The 24,692-nt window shown below is 46.8% G+C and overlaps 1 protein-coding gene across 6 annotated transcripts in view; it reads right to left on the reverse strand.

The window, feature by feature from the left end:
* Positions 1-3,974: 3,974 nt before the first annotated feature.
* Positions 3,975-24,692, reverse strand: part of TLK2 (tousled like kinase 2) — a 42,139-nt gene continuing 21,421 nt past the window's right edge. For all 6 annotated transcript variants that reach the window (XM_051768669.1, XM_051768667.1, XM_051768670.1 and 3 more), the window contains 14 exons: positions 23,614-23,706; positions 22,293-22,403; positions 20,770-20,906; positions 18,951-19,103; positions 14,977-15,043; positions 13,068-13,165; positions 12,698-12,779; positions 10,918-11,009; positions 9,430-9,519; positions 8,806-8,975; positions 7,205-7,343; positions 5,989-6,100; positions 4,975-5,082; positions 3,975-4,465 (listed from right to left, as the gene is read on the reverse strand). In XM_051768669.1, coding sequence (XP_051624629.1) covers positions 4,292-4,465; positions 4,975-5,082; positions 5,989-6,100; positions 7,205-7,343; positions 8,806-8,975; positions 9,430-9,519; positions 10,918-11,009; positions 12,698-12,779; positions 13,068-13,165; positions 14,977-15,043; positions 18,951-19,103; positions 20,770-20,906; positions 22,293-22,403; positions 23,614-23,706 — 1,626 coding nt within the window. In that variant the 3' untranslated portion in view covers positions 3,975-4,291. The remainder of the gene's footprint in view (positions 4,466-4,974; positions 5,083-5,988; positions 6,101-7,204; positions 7,344-8,805; positions 8,976-9,429; positions 9,520-10,917; positions 11,010-12,697; positions 12,780-13,067; positions 13,166-14,976; positions 15,044-18,950; positions 19,104-20,769; positions 20,907-22,292; positions 22,404-23,613; positions 23,707-24,692) is intronic.

Genomic DNA, 24,692 nt, shown 5'->3' on the forward strand with positions numbered 1-24,692 from the left:
CCTGGGGGCTGGTGAGGCTCATCCCACACTGGCAGTGCACATGGTGGATAACCTCTATTTCCAGGCTTTCCCGGATCAGCCCAAAGCACTGAGCCTCCCCTGCGCTGGTGGTGAGCACTGGAGCGATTGAAACATGAGGAGAAGGATGGAGAAGGGCTGCAGCGACCCATCGCAGGGTGAGCCGCGGGCCGGGAGCACAGAGGAGCCGGGAGGAGCCGGGAGGAGCCGGGAGGAGCACCCGGAGCTGGCAGCTCCGCACCGACAGCACGCGCCGGCAGCTCCTCCCGGCTCCACATCCCCCCCCCAGCCATTCCATGGAACGGGAGCGTGGCTGAGCCCCGCTCCCAGCACACACAATAGAGCCCTTGTGGCCCAGAGCCCGTTCCCGGGGGTGAGCGTGGCGAGGGGAGGCTGAGCTGCCCCGTGTTTGCTTGGCCTCTCATCCCCACCCAGGCTGATCCATGGCCGGGGGCACCCGGCTGCCCTCCAGGGCAGGGAGGAGCAGAGAGCATGGGCACAGCCATGGAAAATCGGTGTCTCCGTGCAAAGATTCGTCTGCATTTGGTAGGAAACGCAGCTCTGGGCTGGGAGGGAGTCAGGGCTGCGCTGGGTCCTGCTCCCACATACTCCAAAGTCTTCTCTCCCCCTCCCCTGCTGGGAAGGTTTAAGTCAGAGGCTGCCTGAGCCAAGCTCGTGTAGCACCCAGAAAACAACATCCTCCAGCAGCAAACCCCAGGGAGACCCTGGCAGCGGTAGCAAACCTCAGGTTGAGGGTTTGCCAGGTCACAAAATAAACTGGGACTGGCCCATCTGGCAGAGGGAAACTCATTTATGCTGCGACTCCCAGCCATGAATATCAGAGGCAAAGCATCCAGCCAGGCAAAGGCAGCCCCTGGGCGAGTCTTGCTCCTGCTGGGATCCACCTGAGAGTGTCCCTGCTCCAGGTACACCCCACACCCGTGTGGGCACCTGGCCTGACCACCACAGGCTGCTGCTGCTGCTCCAGGCGCTGCCAAAACCTCCCCTGGCCCAAATCTGTGTCACATCATCAGAACTGGCACAGGGGGCTGAAAAATAATCAACTGCAGCAGCAGGGAGGGGGCTGAACTCGCTGGGTGTTGGGTTTCACTGGCACTCAAAGTTTGACTTCAGGCACAGTCAGGGTGACATCAGGTTTGTGGAGAAGCTCCTCACTGAAGGGACCAGCTCCGGGGCAGGTACAGCCTGGGGGATGCCAAGGGATAACCCTGAACAGCAGCCCCACAGGGCTGCAGAGGAGCTGGACGTACAAACTGGTCTGTGCTCCCCCCTGATCAGCCCAGATACGAGCAGACTCAACATCTTCAGCTGCCAAGGTCCTTTTTCATTTTCTATTGTGTGTTTTTGTAAAGCTGACAAGGCTCAGCCCTGAGAAATTCAGGGCCAAGTTTCATCACTACTCAGCGTGGTTACTGTGGGTGACTGAGGGGAGATTTGGGTGCCTGTGGGCTGGGGAGTGGCCAGAGGGTTGTGAGCCACAGAATTTCATCAACAGACACAAAAAAGGTGTTTTTTGTGTGCTCAACATATATGGCTTCTAAAGGCAGCTGCTGTCCTACAGAAAATGAGGGAAAACCCACCTCAGATTTCAATCTTGATGTTCCAGGACAAAATCAATGCCAGGAATTAACTGACTTGGTAATTTTCAGCCATTCCCCCTCTGATGCAGAGATCTCACTGCTGGGAGTGGTTGGATTCACCTTTCCTCCATCCTTCTCATCCTGTCCCGTGTCACCTCCTCACAGCCACTGCAAGAGAGCTCGTGCCAACACCAAGAGCAGCAAAACAGTAAAAGCCAAGCAAATGAGTTTCTTAAAACTTATTTTAATATCCATGTCTCATCTGTTGGGTAGAGCCAAAACAGTCTGGCCTGGTTTAAGTTACAAATTCTTCATACACTTTAAGTAAATGAACAGTGTGGCAATAGGGTCTGTTATTGGAAGTGAAACCCATATTAACAAGGGAGGTGTCGCAGCCAGAATTCTACCAGGGTTCTTCACTGCGCTGTCCCCAGGCCCCTGGATGGTGTCACACAGCAGGATAAATGCTTCTGACACAAAACTAATCACACCCACAGAGATGCACACACTGTATGGCCAAGAAACAACGGGACCAGGATAGAAAAAAACCCTCCTAGAATTCTCCCCGATGTGGACAGACACCAAAGCATCGGTTTCGGCAAATGGGATGAAGCACCAACCCCGATTTCTCCTGACAGAGGCTGAATAAACATGTCAAAGCTGCTTGCTGAACAGTTAACTCCTGGCTTAGAGCAGCAGGGATGGAAAGGGCTAAGAAAGGATGGCTGAAGATTTAAAGATGCAGTATTTCTTTTCTTTTGTTTAAAACACTACAGTTTAGAGACCACCTTAATGCAGCTGTGAGGGAATAAATCCACTTAAAAGCCCCAGAGTCACTACAAAAGCAGTAAGAAAAACCAAAGTGGCAGAGTTCTCCACTTCCCTGGCCTGTTGTTTAATTCCAACAGACTGCTCCATGTTCCAGTTCCTGATCAGGTTTAAGCCCAGCACCTGCAGCTGATAGCCCATGGTAAGGCAGACAAGTGGCAGTTCTCTCTCAAAGTCTGTGACAGAGAACAGCACTTGCCAGGAGATGCCACTGGGGCACAGAGCCCCCCCAAATAGCCCATGTGCTGCCAGAGCTGTGGGTACCACCCTGGAGGTGCCCCACAGAGGCTCCCCCACCCCACGGTGGTCTGGGGGTCGGGGAGTCACACAGGGGGGTTTGGGTTTTAACCAGACCCTGAGTCACAGCAGTGCAGTGCTCAGCTCCCTCCCGAGGCAAACCCTGCTCCCCAACACTGCATCTTTAAATAGCCCTGGCCAAGAGCTCCTGCCACATGTCAGGAGCACTCCAACCTGGCTGCCACATGTTGGAGTTTCTTGTGTTTTCGGTTTTCCTTCAACGCGGGGGGAAAAGGGAGCAGAGTGGGGATGGGAGGCTCCCGTGTCACAGCAGGCAGATCCAGCTGAAGGTGCCAGACCCCTCCAGGCAGATTACAGGAGGGAGAGAAAAATAATAATTAGGGTGTTTGCTCCCTTCAAGAGCATTATCTCTTCCCTTCCCATCTGGAATCGGATGCAGCAACGGCGGCGAGTGCGGCGAGTTTGAAAAGGAAAGTGTTAAGGGAGGGAGGAAGCTTGGCTGCCAAGTCACCAACAGAGAGGGGCAGACAAGCCTTCAGCTTGGGAATGTTCTACCAGGAACCAGGTCAGCACAGAGCTGTGCGAGCACAGATCACACCTGTGACACCTGAGTGCTCCCATCCCTTCCTGCCCGTCAGCCCCCATCAGGCTCAGGGCTCGGGGAGCAGCCGGGGTGTGTCCAAAACCAGAAATAAATTAACCAGGAGCAACCGTTGGGAGAGCGATGAGGCAGCAGCTGAAACCTTGTGGCAGCCTGAGCTGTGATCCACTCCCAGCACAGATCCACGCAGGCCTGTTCTCCCAGGGCTTCACTGCCCTCCTGAGAAGGTGAATTATTCCTAAGAGGCCGCCCCAAGGGAGCAGGGGAGCTGCACCAGCTGCAGAACGGCCACTGCCACCAACCTGCTAATACGGGTTTCACTTGGAGACCAGAAAACTGTTTTCTTCCAAAAAATTGTTATTTTTAAAAAATTGAAATTAATTAGGGGTAAAACACTAACTCTAGTGCCATGAACAGGCAGGATCAACTTTTTTCCCCTCCAAAGGGCAAAGAGTCATATACCATCCCCAGCTGAACCTTGGTGCTTCGAGCTTTTCAGGAGATGTTACCTAAACTTTATTAAAAGAAAAAGAACAATGTTTAAATATCAACACTGGACTAGCCCAGTCTTTTTTTCCAAAGTCCACATTCTTCATATGAAGCACACACGGCGTCCTGGATTCCCCAAGGCTGCATGTTCAGAAGTTCACAGTACATGGAACCATGTCTTTTTGTATTTTGTTTTTTTTTCTTGAGTTTCCTCTCCTTGCTCAGAGCAGCCACCCTTTTGTGGTCACTGACTGCATAAACCTCAAGCCATCTCCTATCCACGTGGCTTGGCCTAAGATGCCAAAGGTTTCCTTGATGAGAGTTGATGTCGTCATGCTCTATGGATGGAAAAAAGCAAGAGAAAAAAAGCACCTGGTACAGGTTTCTTGAGACCCTTGCGGATTCCTCTGTTCCAAAGCTGTTTCTGAAAGTCTCGGGTTTTATTTATTTTTTTTTTTGCCGGTTTCTCGAGCAGTTTTTGGCCTATTGCTCTGTCTCAGTTTGAGGAGCTGTTGTTGGATGATCCGGAGGTGGACGCGATGGCAGCTCCAGCTGGGCTGCTGGTGGAGACGGATTTGCGGATGTGGGGCAGCAAGTAGGGATCACAGGCCAGCTGCTGGACATCTATCCGATCCTCCTTCCGGTAGGCCAGGCACCGCCTGATGAACGCCTGCAGCACCCCAGGGCAAGGACAGGATTAGTGGCTTGGGACACAAACAGGAAGCTTTTGGCTCTTTGGGAGCAGGGCCAGAGGGACAACCCAGCGCCGAAATTCCGTCCCCAGGCACGGCCCAGCTCCTGCCCCACCGAAGCTCAGGGTGAGCAGAGGCCACGGGGTTCAACCCTCAGCCTGAGACTACAACAATCGTGGAATGCTTTGGGTTGGAAGGGTTGGAAAGATCATGTGGTTGCAACCCCCTGCCATGGAATCCCAGGATGGTTTGGGCTGGAAGGGACCTTAAAGCCCATCTCATTCCTGCCATGAGCACCTTCCACTAGCCCAGGTTGCTCCAAGCCCCGTCCAACCTGGCCTTGGACACCTCCAGGGATGGGGCATGCAAAGCCACTGATCCTTGTGCAAGAGGTGAGCCTTAAACATAGAATTCCAGCTGATTGTAGGGAAATCAAGAGGATGGAACTGCCTGTCCCAATCACTGACTGACCCACAAGCAGATTTACCTTTGCTTCTGGTGTGACTACTGGCTTTGGAGGGAACTGCACCTCGGTGGCTTTCAGGATTGTGTTCTCCTGCAGAATATCTTGTTGTGACTGGTTGTGACCGAAGGGCTACCAAAACAAAACAAAACAGTTGTTAAAGGTTGGTGACAGGCCTTAAAAGCCCCGTAACACCACTGTTCATCATCACCTGACATCAGTATTTTCCAGGCAAGCAGCCCACAGCTGCTGAGAAGGTGCTGCAGATTCCAGCCAGAGGAGCAGGACCTGCTGCTCCCACACTTCACTGAACACGAGGGATCAAGCTGGAATGTGTCTGGAGTGTCTCTGGCTCGGCCTGGAGGGATCTCCACCTGCTTGCAGACCTTGCAGGTCTGTTATAGCATGTGTCATCCATCTGAGCTGATGCAGATCCACCCACTCCAGCCTCTGCTGGGCTGGTTCCCCATGCCTGACTGACAGCTCTGAGCAGCACAGACTGTGTCAGCCCTGGCTTTCACAACACTTGGTTACCAAGGACTCCTGGAAACAAGAGCCCATGGAATCCTTTTCCTTCTGCAGCTGATCTCTGCTGTTGTCACAAACCAAATTACCTCTTCTCTTTTCCTGACCCACACTCTTCCCTCCCAAAAGCCACCCTAAAAACTTGCAGAATGGGTCTTTGTACTTATTTTTCCCCCCTAAAGACTTGCAGCCATCAAGCCCAACAAAGACTCAGGGCATTGAAAATGTTACAAACCAAGACCAGACCACAGTGCCCATCCACAGTGGTCTCAGTGGGAACATGCCCAGTGGAAAGAGATGTTGTGCAGAATGTCTTTTCTGAGGGAAGTGCCACACAGCAAAACACAGCCTAGTGCCTTCTCCCCACTTCCATTAGCATGGACTCTGCCTTGGAACTGATGGCAAGGAGACAAGGTGGAAGCACCTAAGTCTGGGGAGAAGGAAGGAGGAGCCAGGGCTGCTCCCAAAAGGTTTGGGAAACACCACTAAGAAAGGAGTTAAATGCCTTCTTACCTTTCTGCCATAGAGACACTGATAGAAGATGACTCCCACTGACCAGACATCAACTTTATTTGAAATCTTTGGAGGTTCCTTCCCAACCACAAAACATTCTGGTGGCAAATACCTGATTAGAAGCAAGTGACAACAGGTTATGAGAAGCAGCTCCAAGTACTTTTGATAATTTTTTTTTTTTTCAGAAAGGAAGGAACAAGCTTCTGTGATGAGATACTGGTTTGGGATTCAAGGGACCCCATTTCATTCCTGTGGATCTCTGGGCCAAGATCACCAGTGCCTACTCTCCTCCTGGGAACAGTGATCCCAAGGACCCTCCAGACACTGGTGTTCTGAGCTAGCAGCACACTCAGTTTCTTTTCACCAGAGCACGTAAAACAACTCCATTTTCCTTTATCTTCAGAACTGGTATTTGTTGTTGAAAGACCTTGGCCAACAATCCCACAATGGAAGCACGCAGCCAAAATACATATTTCTAGAAATACAAGCCCAGATGCCACGTCCCAGTTAAGAGACACTCAGGGTACAGTCAGTGTCATTTTTAGGAACAGAACAAAACTGTACAGCACGAGATGCCTCAGCAAATGTTCTGTAGAGCCGTTGCCCGTGGTGACAGTCGGCAGCTCGGGGGACATCTGAGAGTCCCCCTCAGTGGCACTCACAGAGGGGCTGCTCTCAGCCACTGACACTTGGCACTGAGGATAAAGGAGTGCTGAAAACATCTCTCACATGACACTGAAATGAAGCCCTGGCTATAGACAGCACTGTGAGATTTACATATTTTTTTTTGAGAGCTAACTATGGCTTTTCACCTCCTTGTTTCAGGAGAATAACTCTTTCCATCTCCCTGATGTACCTCAATTGCCAAACAGGTGTAGTATTCTCCTCGTCCTTGTTTAAGCTGGGAGGCAGTGCCACTCTGGACTGTGAAAGAGCAGCCAAGCCCCACTCCAGAGCTCTCAATCTCAGCAGCATATGCAGCTTTTCACCAGCCCTTTGGATCCAAGCTGGTTTTTGAACACTAACCCACTGAACAGCGAAAAGCTGCCAGCCTCAAAAGGAGCTGTGTGACAACAAGAGCAGTTTCCAGGGTCTCAAACCTCCAGTGTCTCAAGCTGTCACAGCCAATGGCAGCACACACAGAGCTGACACAGATCCAAAGCTGTTTATAAACTGTTCTTGATCTTCACTTGCAAGAGCCCCGGGCGACACTTACCAGTAAGTACCAGCCCCCTGCGATGTCAGTTCCATGCCATCGACAGAGTTGTAGCTGTCATCATCCATGATCTTGGAAAGTCCAAAATCTGTGATTTTTATCTCTCCACATGCAGTACCATTGACTAGAAGAATGTTACCTAGAGAGGGGACATGAACAGCCTTTAGGTTACACATCTAGCAAGGAAACGAGAAGAATAAAATCGCGCCGAGTTCTGGCTCTGCACGAGGACAAAGGGCCTACACTGTGAGCTGCAGCAGCCTGGGGTGATGTTTTAACTCTCAAAACCCCAAGTCCAGAGACAAGTCTGCTCCCATCAAGCACTAGAACTGCTCTGCCCATCCTTGAATGACCCAGTGGCCTGATCTTCCTTGGAGCCTCCAGATCCTGAGCCCTGTTAACCAGCGGGCTTGATGCCCAGGCTGCTCTGACCCTTCCCAAAGGTCCTGTTGGAAGGGCAGGTCAAAAAGGAGGATTAAGGAGAGAAGTGCACACACAGTTCTGACTCATCCTGCCCAGAAGTTCTGACTTGCCCTGGCCTCTCAACAAGCCAGAAACTCTCCTTCTTGGCAGTGCTCCCCAGTGACTTTCTAAGCTCAAAAAGGACAATTACTGCTTAGGCAAGAGTCTTTCACAAATCCATCAAGGATCAAGGAGTCAGATCATCAGTGTTCTTCTCCAAGCCTACAATAAAGCAGCAGAACTGTGCGTGGTGGCAGTGGATGAATCACAGCTTTGCACAGCTGCAGGCACAGCTCAGACACCCGGGAAGAGGCGGGGAGGGAGCGGGGTCAGGAGAACCAGTGCAACAGCACCACCTCCTGTACACATTCCTCGGGCTGATGCAACAAACCACATCACTCAGCAGTTACACAATGCTGATGAAGTGCCACCAGGACAGGGAGACGAGCCAGGGATAACTGCCCAAAGAGATGGATGAATTTACTGGACTAGCAAAAAAGTCATGTCACCAACACGCACCACTCCAAACAGAGCATTCCCATTTCCCTCCCGTGATTCTGCCCAGTGGTAAAGGAAAACCTACAACAAATATTTGGGGAGGATCCTCTCCCGGGCAGATGTAACTGAGTGAATTCAAAGGCAGAGCTGAGCAGTCTCACTGTGTGTCCTCAGCTTTGGGAGCTGCCCCACGATACAAAAACCTGAATATTTCCATATCAACTCCTGCCATCAAAATTTTCAGCCAGATGATTCCAGAAAGAAGAAGCCAGAAGAATGGGAACATGAAGCACACTAGTAATTGTGGGAACCTTTATGAAGCAATAACAGAAGCTCTCAACAGCAAAATACAAGCAGGACATTAAGAAAACAAACACAGACACTCGGTGGTTCAAGGGCTCGTTCTGAACAAGGAAGCTCCTTTTTCTGGAATGTTACACTTCCTTGTTTTATGTTGCAATTCTGGGAGACAATACCCTTTCCACAGCATGTCCTATGCATTTGGGGTTTTTTTTCTTGTTGCAAGCTAGTTTTCCCAGACAGCCCTGTCTCCATTTGCTGTCTGACCAAAGGAAGCTCCCCCACGTTACCTGCAACCCATTACCTTTTGTTACCTCCTCAGGCACCTCAGCACAGCATACCTGGTTTAAGGTCATAGTGTATGATGGGAGGTTTGATTTCATTTAAGTATTTTAAAGCATTCACAATCTGCATGATAATGGATCGTGCCTCTTTCTCTGACATGAGCTTGTGCTGCTTCAGGTAGAAGTCCAGATCATTCCCCTCACAGTATTCTAACACTGTACAAAACCTGCAGGCAAAAACAGCAGTTGTTGTAATTAAGGCACCTGAGAGGAACCAGAACACTTTGTTATTGCTTGTCTGTAACTCACCAATTTGGTCAATATATTAAATTAAGAGTCTGCCAGACTATTAATTCTTTTCTAAAAATAAGCTCCCAGGAGCACAGGCCTCGATGCTCAAGAGTACAAAGGTCAGAGATCCCCCATTAAAGACCCAGAAGCTAAAAGCTGTATGAGCTGGGGTTGTTTGCCCAGGCCAAAGAATAGGATTTACCAGTAAAGCACCACATCTGACACAACACAAACAGGCTGGTTTGGGAGCTGGAAAACCAGTGTAGGTTGAAAGTACACCTCAGATATCTCTAACATTGGTGGGGACATTCTCTGGAGCTTTCTGGGAAGTTTTAAATAGTCTGTCTGTAGTGAAGAGGCCAAAGCAAGGGAAAGGACAACACAACTCACGAGTCAGTATCCAGCGAGAAGTAGTCGTAGAGTTTAACTATTCGGGGGTGATCCAGTTCTTTGTGAATTCTGTACTCTCTACACGCATGTCTGAAAGCAGCAAAGTCTGAGCATTAGTCATACAAGTGACTTAATTCTTAGTTCTGCAGATAGTGAACCCAGACACACCACCCAGCATCAGCTTCAGTGGAGCTCATCACGCTGCTCAGCCTCAGAAAAGGCAAGGGAAGGAGGAGCTGCACAGAACAGCTTTTGGGAACCACAGAACCCCAGTGCAGCTCCAGGGCTGGCAGTGCTACAAAATAACTCATCTTGATTAATGGGACTGCTTGCCAAAATAGAATAACCTCACAAATCCTTAAGGGATCCAAGATGGCTGAATGCAAAAATCAGCAAGTTCTACAAAAATTCCATGATGCTCAACAGCCCAACTTCCAGGCTTCAAATTCAGCTTAGTTTGTCACCAGTGACTTGTTAGGGATTTAAGATCACAGCTTTGTCTGGGAAGCTCTGAGGAGAAGGCTTGGCTGCCACTCTGGAGAGCTTATCTAACCCATGGCATTAGGGAGCAAGAGCTACCAACAGCAAAAGCCTTCCAGTAAAGAATTTCTTCCTAATATCCCATCTAAACCTTCTCTCCTCCAGTGGGAAGCCATTCCCCCTTGTCCTTTGCTCCAGGCCCTGTAAATAGTCTCTCTCCATCTGTCTTGTAGCCCCTTCAGGCACTGGAAGGGGGTCACTCTGGAGCCTTCTCTGCAGGCTGAACAGTCCCAACTCTCTCAGCCTTTCCTCCCAGCAGAGCTGCTCCATCCCTCAAACCATCCCTCCAACAGCTCCATGTCCTTCCTGTGCTGGGACCCCAGGGCTGGAGGCAGCTCTGAGAGAGGCAGAGGGGCAGAATTCTCTCCTTGATTTGCTGCCCACACTGTTTTGGTTGCCCAGAGAAGCTGTGGCTGCCTCTGGATTCCTGCAAGTGTCCAAGGCCAGGTTGGATAAATTTGGAGCAACCTGGGCTGGTGGAAGGTGTCCCTGCCCAGGGCAGGGGGTGGAATGAGATGGTCTTTAAGGTCCCTGCCAACCCTAATCATTCCATGATTCTACATCCTCACCATCTGTGAAAGGATCCATCATTCTGGGAAGCAGAGGGAAGGGGGAGGCTTTCAGGGAGAACCATGGAGGTGTGTACCTGGAAGATGGGCAGGAACAACTGTGTCCCACAAAACAGCTTCAACATTTCAGAGAGGAGAAGCCACTTTACACTTCCCTCACAGAGCACTGGTGCTTTGAAACCTGGTGCCAGAGGGCTGATACAAAACTCTGAGTGTGTTTGTGGGCACATTTAAAACACTTCTAATCTGACCATAACTTTTGCAAGCAGCTACTGGGCTTTTGAAATGTGGCAAACACAGGAAAAAATTGGCAGACACTGGATAACCAAATGCAGGAGGAGTTTGGAACCATGGCTGGCTGCTTTACAGACCCACTTACTTGTGATAGTTTTCTTTCTTCTCATCTCTCCAGTTTTTATTTAACTGGTGTATTTTCACAGCTACGTATCTCTGTTCTGTTAAATCAAATGCCTGCAGAGAGAAGAGCTGAGAATCAGTGGGAATCCCAGCTTCAAGTTAACACTGCAAAAGCAGACAAGCTCTAACAACCCAATATCCCCACCCAGGAAATCAGCATTACGACAGAGTGAGGGAAAAGCAAACCCACATTTTGAGGTAATTAGTTTCACTAATGAAACCAAGCAACTCTGAAAACAATTGAATATTCTGGGCTTTGATCTGACCTTCCCCATGGAATCTAACTCATGCTGCATTTATTCTGACATTTTACCACCAGAGCTACAAAGGGACCAGAAAGGCCAAATTAGCAAAATATAGACAGTTATTATATTGGGAAAGACCCTGCCATTATCCCCCAAGTCCCCAACTCATTTTCTACACATGGTTAAAAAAAAAAAACAAACCCAAAATACAGAAGATTTTTCAATACTTTGTTTCACACTAGTAGCTCAGCTCTCCAACTTGGAGCATAATGTTTCAGCATATTTAGAAGCTGGAGAATTTAATGACAGAACTGTGTGATTTTGTGCTGCATTTTCCCTTCTACTTTTTTTACTATTTAAACAGTCCTTAAAGAATGGGCCTCTGGAATTGTGCTCTTGGAAAAACGCAGAAATCTTTTACCCTGTCTGAGAGCAGCAACAGCTAATAATTCACAGGACAGGGCAAAATGCTATTGTAAGCAAACAAGGATACTCTGTGTTCATCTCAAAAGTTGACTACTTAATTCCTAATGCTTAATGGATTGGCCAAGACCCTGGAGAAGAAGGGCCAAGCATGTCTTTGTTTTAATAACAGAGTTACAACTCTTAAGAGCAGTCAGGTATGAAGCATTCATACCCTCCTGCTTTCATCTGTGGTGCCAAAACTTTCTGCTTAGTCAGCAAAGCCTCCAAAGAACAGCACAGAGAACTTACACTCAGCTCACACTCTCTTCTTCCCCCCCTGAGCAGTCTGGTACCCTTAGTTTAGGTACCTATTGCTGCCCTCCATCAAAATAATAAAGCACTGTGAAGTTTCCAGTATTTGCATTGGCATAATTATTTTTCATCCCAGCCAAATTCAACATGAATTCAAGACTACTGAGAGCAGATGGGGAGTACTGAGGACTGGAATGGCTCTAAGCACAACAGTCAAAGAGCAAGCACTTAAAGTATCCCAGGTCTTGGCTGTCAGGAGTGCTGACACACAAGGAATCCTCAGTTCTAAGGAAGTCCCAAAACTACACACACACACACCCAGTCTGCTACTTCAGAGTGTAAAATGAAGGCACAAGAAACAAAGCCTTCTACCCCCAGGAAATGCAGGCTTTGCTCTTATTACTGCAGCTATTTTCTCTTCTTTGCAGAGATGTTCAGACTTGCTGTGCCATCTCAGGAAGGCTGAGCCACTGCAGATGTTTGTGTGCAGCACCTGGAGAAACGAGTGCTTTGCTTCTCTGTCCTGACAAAACTTGAAGACTTGGTGCCACATTTTCTTGACACATGTTTGCAGGAAATTTGGCCTTCTGAGGACAAGGGCAGCACCCAAAAATCTCAACTCTGCTGCCTAATGCAAGCCAGATGCACCAGGAGCTTTGTCCTCCCTTCCTCCCGCCACAACCACGCACAGAATTGAGAAAACAAGGGGAGAAATTCTGCTTCCTACAGTATTTTCCCTGCACATTCAGATTCCCCCACAGATTGCCATTTCAAATTTACCTTATATACTTCACTGAAGCCACCTCTACCCAGAAGATGTAGCAACAAATATCTATCATTTAGCGTTGGATGATCTTTAAATCTGGTGAGAAAGACATGGTTTGAGAACACTGACAGAGATAAATCACAGCTACTGCACAGCTGAGAAAAAACATTCTTATTCTCAGACAGAAAACTATTAATGACTGACAGATTTGATACTATTTTATCACTCTGCACTGATGAAAGACTATATCATGGTACCTTGATGTACTTGGAAGCCTTCAAGTTATATCACTGTGCCACCCCCCAGCCAAGTGACTGTTGAGTTGTAAGATCAAATTAAAAAAGATTGTCAAGAGAACAAATAAAAATTGCTTTAAGTTCTTACTGTGAATTATCTTCATTGTGTATCCTTTTCAATTCCCTGATGTGTAGATTCCTAACCCTCTCTAGCCGTTCCAGCTCTGCCTGGATCTCTGCTTCTTCCTGCTCAAGGGGAAACCAAAAGGAAAACACGACACTGGGTGAGATACTGCAGGCAGCACTTGGAAACACAAATGTAATTCCACTTCCCAAGAGGTTACTGCCAAAAAAACTTGTCTGGGAGATCAGAGAGATGGTCAGAGTCAATTAAGAGTCAGGTGGAAGGTGATGGGAATGAAAACTGACTGGGCAGTTCTGTTCACACCTACACAGGTAGGAGCTCACATCTCTGTACACCTCCTTATTTTTCACATTTTAACATTTTCTGTAATTAAGAAGCCTTGTTCTCTGATCCTGCTCCTTCCCTAAGCATTGTGCAGCTGTTTCTGTAGGAATTTCAATTCAGTTGGGACAAGAGAAAGGTGACAGCGCTCAGAAGTAAGGGCAGGGATGTCATGATGCCACGTGGGGATGGGGCAGTACCCAGACAGGATGGGAAATGTGAGAGAACAACATTGTGTCCCTATTAGTAGTGGCAGTGCCAGAACAGGTCAGAACGTTCCTCAGTGCCATGGGGAAGTTCTGACAACTGTTTATCCAGTGGGAAGTTCAGGTGCCCTCAAACATGACAGGAGAATTGCCATCCCTGTGGCCAGGGCTGCAAACCTCAAGGAAAACGTGTCCCTTGAGCAGAATGGGTTGGGTGTGTGACTCAAGGGACATCGTTACCCATTGGTCTTGTGACTCTGCTCCTTCCCTTTCCAACTTGTTCTATTTTTAGACACAAAGAATGAGCCAGTTTCCAAAAGTGGAGAAGGATAAGCTCAGCTTCAGACAATGCCACGATCCCAGCACATTACTTCATTTGCCATTAAGGTCCATTTCCCAAGGGATTCCTCCATTCCAGGGTGGCAGTGCCACATGCCAGTGGAGATGGACCTGCAGTTCATCCCCTGGAGCCATGTGGAAGCTGTGGAGCCCTGCCCAGATCCCTTCTCTTTGTTCACAGGTCAATAAAGCACAATGGGCACAGTGCCAGCAGATTCCATGTGTGCAGTAACTTTCCCTTCCACTGAAAATACCAAGGAGTACAGAGGCATTAATGAGGCTTTGAATGCAACCTGTGTGTCAAGGTTACAGGAAAAAAAAAATAAATGTAGAGCTCAGGCACCACCTGAGAAAAGAAGGGGCACATTTGTCCACTTTCTCTTCGTTTCATTTGGAAAAGAAAACTCCTTGGCCTTAGCAGAGATCACACCTAACCAGGAAATGGCAGAAGACATCTATCTTTTTTCCTTCAGAATTTCATCTGTTGCAGTGTCCCAGAAAACTTATTTATAGGTCACTGCAATCACTTTCAAGGTAACCAACAGCTTATCTAAATATAACCTCAGCTGCAGGTACAGTTCCTACTGAAGCCAAGGTATTTGAGAACAAATGGGCATTGCAGCTGCCTAAACAGGACTGGTTTGCAACAGCCCAGGAGATTTTACTGGACTGATAATGCTGGTTACTCAATATTGCAAAGAATTGGAAAAGCTGCATTTTGTTGTTGTGTTCTCCTGATTTTCTTCCCTTGGTCCATTCCTTCCTGTTCAGAGCCCAGCACCAGGCAGGTCACAGTGACAGATGTATCAAAAGAGTGGAACTCTCTGCATGAAATCCTAACTGTAAGGACACAGAAAGCTATTTATTGAAGCAAAGAACATCTTTCCTGAATACCACTGCCCTGGAAAAAAATTATTACAAAATCCTGGCTGTCCCTTTCAGGCAACAAAAACATCTCATCAAACAAAGAGTGGTGACCTCTACAGAGAAATGCTCTTGTTCACAGAACACTGCATCAAAAAGCCTTTGCTGCAGTCAGTTCTTACCTTTTTAAGATGACCTAGTCTGAGTTTGAAGATTTCTTCCTGTTCATGATACTCTGCTAATGTTAACCTGCACAAAGGAGAAAGATCCAACACGTTAGAGTTCAACAAAATGAACACACATCACCAGTGGGAGTGACAAATACCCAGAGGACATCAACAGCCAGCACAAAATTTTGTAGATAAAACTCTGCAATCCATATTTTTTAATACTCAATCTACAGGAGAGCTAAAGCTTAAAATCTCAACACATTAATTTCAAATCCAAGTCCCCAACAACACCTGTCTAGGCTAGGGACTGACTTTTAACAAAGATGGTTAAACCAGAATTCAAATATGGCACACTGAAGCACAAGTATTCCACAGCCTATTTTTCCATGTACAGTTTCATTTACTGACTCATTTTTCAAAGTTTCCTTTGTAATAAAAGCTGGATAATTCAATCCAGCTACTCCCTCTGGGACCAGCAGCACACCTGGCCACAGAGCCACTGCAAATAGAGCAATGACCTGGGATTCAGAGCTTTTTCCTGTTGCAGGTCCTGCCAGGTGGCTTCCAGGGAAATCTTGGGAAATTTACTGTATCTTGGACCTCACATGTAGTTGGGAGAAGCAATGGGATAAGGGGAATAATCCCCATTTTATGGATAGTAAATGATGTGCAAAATTTCCACCCCAGATGGCTGGTCAAGAAAGTTTTATGCTTTCAATATCTTTTATACAAAGGGCTTGGAGCAACCTGGGCTGGTGGAAGGTGTCCCTGCCCATGGCAGGGGGTGGGACTGGATGAGCTTTAAGGTCCCTTCCAGCCCAACCCATTCCATGATTCTATTCTATAGCCATGTAGGACAGAGGCAAAGCTCAGCCTTACACTGAAACAGTGACAGACCCCATCACTTGTGAAGTTCAGTGCCCTGCTGAGCTCTTCAAGGTTAGAAAATCAATCAGTACATTAATTGTCTCATTACTACCAACAAGGAGCTTGGTAAAAGCATCACATGCGAACACAGGGCTATGAAGCCCATATCAACTGCATCTATTTATTCTGTAAACAAGATCTGCATGTGACAGTGTATAAATATCTTTTTTTGAACCTAAACTGAGTTCAAAGGATATCCCAGGAGGATTCCTGCAATAGCAGTTGTGCTCTGCACAGTACTTCACACAAAGCTCCACGAGGCCTCCACAACATCAATGCCACAACTAATTTCAAGAGGGGACCAAGTTCTTCCTCTGTGCAGGCTGGGGGACCTTGAGAGGAGAGAATATTCAGCTGATCAACCATCTTGAAATGCCCCAACTTCCCTCCTCTGTTGATGATGCAGAGGGTCCACATAGTTGAAACCATGTGGAGAGCATGTTAGCTGATAAATTTAATGCAAAACTCACAAGCCAAGTTCCCTTTGAAGGAATCTCCACCATAAGGAGCTGCTTATTACAAATTAAAGATATGTATAAAACACAGCCAGCACCATAAATGTTCACATGTTGTCCCATTTCTTATAAAAGTGTGCTGAGGGCCAAGGAGTTGGGTTTGATGATTCTTGTGGGTCCCTTCCAACTGAGGATATTCTGTGATTTTAATTCACACACCACACCCTCCCCCTGACAGCCTGGATTTTAATCAGATTCAGCCAATCTAAAAGACCATCCCAAAAGTTTAGGTCTTTCTGTGATCCTTTGGTTGCTGTTGCTGTATAAGGGAATAAAAAGACAATTGAATAAACCAGCAACAGGCTTTGCACATATTCTTGTGCCCAAATGCTAAACAGCACCAGTCTCCTCATTAAGGCAGAGATGTAATTAGTACCACCAGATGTAACAAGCACCACCAGGCCAACACTGCCCAAAATAGCTGCCTGTTACAGCAACCATTACAAAAATCACAGGGGTCTGAGACAAACACTGCCCTGTTTCACACAAACATGCTGAAAATACACCACCTCTAGTAGAGCTTTAGGCTGCCCAAGCTGCCCTAATGAATGTCAGACAAGCCCAGCAGATTATTCTTCCTGAATGAAAATCCTTTTCTCATTCACAGCCAGAAACTCATTTTGGGACAGCACATGTTTAAATTTGCATCACGGGACCTTCCTCTCCTTTTTAAGACACAGCAACAGCCACGAACCAAAGAGGAGCCAAAAATCAAAAAGGAATTTGGCTGTCTGCTTCTCATTCAACTTTTAGGAACATTTATATTTAAATTGCCCAAAAGTCAGCCTCTGTGTAAGAGTTACACAGAAAAAGCCTCCCTCCAAAAGTCAGAAAATGTTATTTCTGATACACAATGGTCCAACAAATGCACTCACAGGGTAATTAATGATTAAGCAAGTAGTCAGTCGGTCCAGTTGCTACAGCTGACTTGCAAAAATGATGTTTTCAGAAGCTACAACACTCCACATGAACCACATCCATACCCTGGTAAGCACTTTTTATCAAGCACACCACAAGAAGCTCTTCTAAGCCACAAGTATAAAACCCTAAAATGATAAAACCCCAAAGTGAAGAATGATAAACCAGCAAGAACCAGAGAAAAAGACCTGGTAGCACAAAAGGCTTCCCAGCAGAGTCTGGCAAAGCTGGGTGAGGTCACAACCCCAGCACAGGCAGAAGCTCACTCAGTATCACAGACACGACCATTCCCATCAGGACCTGTCCTGCCACATCTCCAGAATAATCCACACCACAGGTGCACCAGTCTGCTGGGGAAAAACATCCCCACAAACATGGGGAAAGCTCATCCCACCCCTCAGAAGTCAAAGTTTACCACAATGAACAGCAACACTTCAAAATATCCCTGCACTGCCATTCCACTGGCTGCTCCCACCTCAACCCTTGCAATGCAGAAGGACAACCTGAAAGTTTTATTTAGTTCTTTTCAAGCTCACTTGGCCAGAATGAGGGGTAAATGACTCCAATCAAGTTATTTCTTTGCCCTCCAATACAACCCACCTCATCTGCAGGCACCTGGATGCCATCTGGGGGCACTGCCCTGGTTGCTGAGGGCACCCTGAACATGAGGATTCCCCCAGTGCCATCTCTGCTGTGACTGCACAAGGCAGTGGGAGCTGTTGCTTCACGTGCCCTTTTAAAGATCCAGGCTAAGAATTCAAAGGGCTTCAGGAACTTGGAGGTCAAATCAAGCCCAGGAGGATTTAATAGTGCAAAATGAAAAGTGTCACTGAGAGTTATGGTATTGCCCACAGCAAGGAAATGGGGTCTGTAAAGGGAACTGATAGAATGGAGGGGTAAGTCTCTGACTAATGTATTTCCAACTCATAAAAAGTTCCAAAAAATAATGGTTTAAATTTCTTGTGAGACCCAGCTTTACTCTCTAAGAATATAAAGACTCTTGGAACATCAGTAACTTCAAAAGAGGTAGGGGAAAAAAAGTCTGTAAGAAGAAAGAGTAGCACTTCCACTACCTTTCCATTTCCCCAACTCAGGTATGTGTGAAAGACTGCTCTGGGGACACAGGCCAGTGCTCAGTGCTCTGTCTCTACAGAGAGCATCTGGTTTCTTCAGCATCCCAAATTCATTGTTTGAAAATTCCAACTCACAATTCTCCCCAGAAAGTCCATAGAAATCAAGGCTTCTCAAGGTGTATAATTTTGTTTTCCTTACAAAAAGTGCACCACGTGTCCTACCCCGATGCTGATATCAATTGTGAACTTGCAACACTTAAGTCAGACCCCACTTTCCAAATACTGAAAAAGTTACTGCATTCAAAAGAAATAAAGTTAAGTTCATATACAAAGTCTGGACTCAGCAATGATCCTTGTTTTACTCCAATGAAAACTATTCAGAACTGCAGCCAGATGTTGCTGAGTGCCAGGCTAATTCCACAATACTCATTTGTGCATGGAGCGAAGCCTGGAGGCAAGGGCAAGATTCCATTTCCCAGGAGATATTCCATGCTCTCTAAGCAAAGCCTGTGGCTTTGCAGTGCCCCCAAAGAAGGCCCTGGATGGAACCTACGTTTCATTTTCTGCCCCGTTGGTCTTGTTCTTGCGCTGCTTCTGCTCGTTGCTGGCAGGGGGGGTCTGTCCCATGGCCGGGGGCTTCCTCTTTGCCAACATTTTTCGTTGTCTTTCTATTTCTTCCCGCTGGGAATTTATCCTTTCCTGTTGCCTGGAAAGCAGAGAGAAAAAAAACACAAAAAGCAACCATGAAGGGTGTGCACTTGGTTGTCTTCAGCATCTGCTCTCACCGGATCGGAGCGAGGAATCCCAAACGGGTCGGACTCGGAAGATTAGAAACGAAATATTTTCGTCCAGAAAAGGGGGATGTGCCAAAGGTGATGAGTCAGATTTTTAAAAGGTATTTTTACATAAAAGGGGATTCTTTTCCTGGCTCACAGAAACCTTGCAGTGAGTGAAAGGTTTTATTCATGCAGAGGATATCCAAAACCAAGGAGTCGCTGCCCTCACGGAAACCCAGGATCCATGGTAAGTCACTAACTTTCCACATACTTTTTCCTAGAAGGCTCTGTTCTAAATCTCAAGATTTTCCTGTTAAAACTGTTCCTGAAGGCTGGTACTGCCTGACAAAGTATCTTTATACTTCAAAGGTACAGTTAAACTACCCTAAGTTCTGTAAAATATAACCAACACCATTCCCGATTTCACCAAGAAACAGCCTCTCCTCTGAGATAAAAAGACTATCTGGAAACATTTTGAAGTGATAAAAGCACTCTTGAAATTCAAGTCTAAATGACTTAAGCATTTACATACTTAATTCCCTTTTAAGAAGACACTGCAGGTAAGTATTCCAAAAGTATTTCCTCCATGTCTTACAGCAGAAACTAAGCAAGAATTATAAAGTCCTTAATCTGTGCCTAACAAGAGCTGCACCTCCCTATCAGACTACAGAGAAGAGATGTGATTTTAAAGGATCACACACAGCTCTCTCTAATGCAATTAATTTGCCAAGTCCTACTTAAAGGTCTAGGCCAGGTGGGAATTGACTGGATATTTCCATTAACATCCTGCATAAAAGGGTCTCTGATCTTCATTTCCAGGTTTCTGCAGCCCCTTTGATCACTGTTACCAGAAGGCAGAAAAAGTTAAATAGTATGGATTTTCTCTTTTAAGCTTCTCTACTTTCTACTTTCAAGGAAAAAAAAAAAAAGCAAGCTAATTAGCCTTCCCTGACTAATGTATGCAAGTATGCAAATCAAACTGATTGACTCATAATATATGTGAGATTTTGGTCCACCCTAAGCACAGCAGTCACAGAATCAACGAGGATGGAAAAGACCTCTGAGATCATCCAGTCCAACCTTTGACCCACAACATCACCTTGTCACCCAGAGCATGGCACTGATGCCACATCCAGTCTCTTCTTAAACACCTCCAGGGATGGTGACTCCACCACCTCCCATTCCAGTGCCAATCACTCTCTCTGTAAAGACCTTCTTCCCAATGTCCAACCTAAACCTTCCCCGGTGCAGCTTAAGACTGTGCCCTCTTGTCCTACTGCTGGTTCCTGGGAGAAGAGACTGACCTCCACCTGGCTACACCCTCCTGTCAGGGAGTTGTAGAGAGGGGGTGCACTGAGGATTCCCAACAGGGCTTTCCAACCCACTCCAACCATTTCAGTCCAGTTCAAGTCTCTGGAGCTTTCAGTGGAAACGTATTTCCCTCTTCAGGGTGAAATCATTCCCCATTGTCAGTAGCTCCTGTCTGATCCTTCCATGCATCACTCACACCATTCTCACACTGACATGCATCACACACAACTGCTTGCTTTTGACATTTCTGCCTGTGAAGTTAGAGAAAGTGCAGTTTGTCCTCACTTGATGAGGTTCTGGAAGGCGTAGCCGTCTGTCCACTGCTCGGTGAAGGACGCGCCGTGCCGCACCGTGGTGAAGTGCCCCAGCCTCAGCCTGTCCTGCATGCTCTTATCCCTGCAGGCCATCTTCTCCTGCTTGGACTGCAAACAAAACCCAGCACATGTGAAAATACAAGCCATAAATTAGCAGCTAAAGAGCTGTGCCCTGTTTTAAATCACCACCAATTCTTAGCGCTTTCTATTGTTTCGGTTCTGCTTATCTGAAATGCAGCTGATCATTGAGCAGGTTACTGCTGGTGCTTCACAGGGGTTTGACAAGTATTTGTTCACCTCCTTCCTGGTATTTCAGCCTCACTTTTCCCTCCTGATTATTCCCTGGGCAGCTCACCCATCCTAGGATCAGTTGAAATCAGTCTGGCAGCAGGATTAGAGCTGCCCCTTTGTGCCAGTAGCTTAGCTAGACCACAGGCCTGGCTTTGATCAGGCCCTTATTGACTCAATCAGGTGATGGAGACAGAAAATACACCTTGGATCACTTAAGAGTATGATACAGTGATGAGCCAGCTCAGTCCTAGACTTGTACCATGCCCAGACATGACACAACCTCAGTTAGGTCACCAACATGCATAAACACTGGTGGTGGTGTCTGTCACAGAGGGTTTTGGTGGTTTCTGTACAGAGTGTTTCTGGGAAGTGAGAACAAATTTCCAAGGCCTGAGACAAGAACAGCAAAGTTTCAGCGAGACAGGATTAAAGATGAGCCTGGGAAGCTCCCCACTGGAGCCCCAGGTACCTCTCTGAAAGCCAGGCCTAATTAACACCTTGCCCAGAGTCACAAATCCTCCCAGAGAGGGGAGTCTCAGTCAGCCAAGAACAATCAGCTCTGTGACAAAAGCAACTCAAACAGACTGCATGTACCAGCCAGCACCCGGGTGGTTTTGCCCATCCAGTGCCCACAAACAATAGGTGTAATTGGCCAACAGGTGAAAGAGCAATCAAACCCCCCCACTGTTTAGCCATCAGGAAAGCTGGAAACCTTTCAACACTGAGCAGGCTGGACACTGGTAAACAGCAGCCTGGCACTGGCCCCAGTGTCTTTAATGTGTTGTTTTCAGTGTTACACAAAGCAACGATCTCCAGCTTCGCCCCGTGGAAGAAGGAAAGGTCTAAATCACCTGCCCATGTCCCAGAGCAGATCTGCAGTCCCACTGCACAAGGGGACACTGCTCTGGCACTGCCAGGGCTGCACAGGGTTGCTTTTAAAGTGCATGAGTCTCCAAATCAAGCAATGCCTGCTGCATTTAGAGCTCTATTTCACTCAAGCAAGAGATCACTGCGACTGTGAAAAGTAACCAAATCCCAACATTCTGAACCATTGCAGTCTTTGGATTATGTTCTCATTTGCAGAGAAATAATTCAAGGCAGAATTCCAGTTGTCTTTTATCACCACAGCGAGAGGAGGAGGTTTGTACTGTTCAGATGTTTCCAAGGATGTGAAGTGTGCCTGCAGAGATGTCCCCTGCTCACCTTTTCTATAAGAAGCTTCTTGCTCATCGTTACACATCGATTCAACCGCTCCTTGTACTTCTCCAGCATCTTCTGCTGCTCATCAATCTGCCTCCTCAAATCACAGTTGGCCTAAAAGTGAACAGAGAACAAAGCCTGTGACTTTAAACCACTGAGAAGAGCCAAACTAAGCATCACCTAGGCAGAAGTTTCTCCAGTTAGCTCTAGGGAGCAGATTAAAGTCAGCAAACCAGCAGGATAAGGAAAAAAGGAACAGGTTCCTCTTGGCAAAACATCCAAGGCAAACTTAAATTTTTAACTCACTCACATCTGAACACCCCTCTAGAACAGGTAAGTTCTATCATACTGCTTTACAGGTAAGGAACTAAGGTACAAACAGACTAACACAAGGAAAGGGATTTTTTAAAAAAATTCTTTTAAACATTTAAGACCTTGCCCCAGCTACCAAGTCTCAAAATAGCTTAGTCATTCCTGGACTATCCTTCCTCTTTAGCCACAATACTGGCAGAGGAAAAGGATGGGGGAACTCCCTTTGCACTTTCAGTGAAATTCTTGTTTAAATCCCTGTCCATGAGCCCCTCTACACAGACTGCTGCCAGCAGCAGCTGCTGTGTAACAGCACAGAGCACAGTTGGATCTGCAGCCATTTGCATTGAGAGAAACTTAAATTTGACTGTCTCCCTTCCAAGCAATAGTCTGGCTTCTGATAAACAGTAAATGGTAATAAAAATAATAATAATGATTTTTAAAAAAAATCTACTTCCTGCTTCACAGATTATTTTCTTTCAGATGCTGAGACCAGACACACACACAGAGCCTTCCCTCTACTCCCTTTAATGTGCTTTCTAATGCTTTTTGACACTTCACAAGAGCTGCCTCTCCAGCTGATGAGAGGCACATCAATTAGAACTTCTCCATTAAGACAAGATCCTTGATTTAAAGGTATTTATCTTTTACTGAAGAATACCAATGGGTTAAGAGTTTTACTCTTTTGGTTTGACCAAAAGATGTTCTCCTCATCTCTCCACACATCACTGACTCATGAAGGAGCATTTCAGAACACAACTCCCCAGGTACTGAGAGGCTGTTGCACATGCTGCTGAACAAAAGCCACAGTCACTGCTTGTGGATTCAAGCAGGCCCAAACACAGTGTCTACACAAGCCAGACAATTATCCTGCACTTGGATTTGTTTTACCTTGCAAGTGTGTTGGTTCTACAGCTGGTGTACAAAATCCTGCTCTGCAGCCCGGCTGGCACAAGCATTCCAGGTAACTTTAAATAGCAGCTTTTAGAAGAGTTGTCCCACTTTAAATACTTACTCTTAATAAGTCATCTATCCTCCCCTCCTTCTTCTCCAAGTCAGAGTTCTTACTGTTTTCTAGTGCAGATATTTTTTCCATTGTGAGGTCGGACTGTAGGGAAAAAACACCATAAACCACGTTTAAGACAAACAGGGAATGTTTCAGACAGTCAGCACATAACATCCCAGTGGAACCCCCTCTGGTCTGAACAGCTGGGCCTAAGAAGGACTGATCCCCTGCATCCTTGCAGTCAGGGGAAGAATTTTCTCCATTATTCCCTTTGTTTTTGCATGGGGGGCTCCTCCAGCACAGCAGGGGCAGTCAGCCAGCACAGAGCTGCTCTGGAGAACACAAACTGGGAACTCTGCACAGGCTACAATATCCTGTGTCCTGCACATTTTAGCTTTACAGTTGAGCTCTGCCCACTCCTTGGTGGTCTCTGTGCAGGAGAGCTTGTATAGGGAAAAGGCTTAAGACAAACCCCCTCAAATCCCAGCCCTCAGGTGGAATATCATGTTTATGAGATCTTTGATGGGCACAGACAACCACCTGCAGACAGAGACAGCACCTGTGGGTTCTAAAGTGGTCTTGACAGAAAACACAAGTCTTCATTTTAAAACACAGATGGACAGCAGGAATATTGAGCACAAGCTTTTGTTTCTGACAAATTGTTGTATTAGTGCCCACTGGGGACAGGAGCTTTACAGTTCTTGAGTGAAACCTATTTGGAAAGTTTTATGGGGTGCAGCACATCTCAAATACCTTCACCAGTGAAATGAGACTTAAACCCAGCAACAGAAGACATATATACTATATTCTTTTAGTGTTCCAAACTCAGCACTCTGATGAAAGGATGGGGAAGGAAAGGGGAAGGAGTTGGTATGTACATGAACACAGCATCTAAAATAGCCAAGTGAACACAGAGGAAACTCTCTCCCTGACTGCCCACACACATTTCACACTTATGGCTAGCAGGCACCTATCCTGGTTCTGAGAAGAGTTAGCAGAGACTTAACCTGTGGAATTGTTACATAACTGTTCTCCAAATTCCAGGCTTGCCTGGAAGCTCACACCATGGAGCAAGAGACAAACTTGGC

This window comes from Manacus candei, unplaced genomic scaffold (genome assembly GCF_025592945.1).
Source record: "Manacus candei isolate 608988 ecotype Guabito, Panama unplaced genomic scaffold, ASM2559294v1 h1tg000096l, whole genome shotgun sequence".
Classification (NCBI taxonomy): Eukaryota; Metazoa; Chordata; class Aves; order Passeriformes; family Pipridae; genus Manacus; species Manacus candei.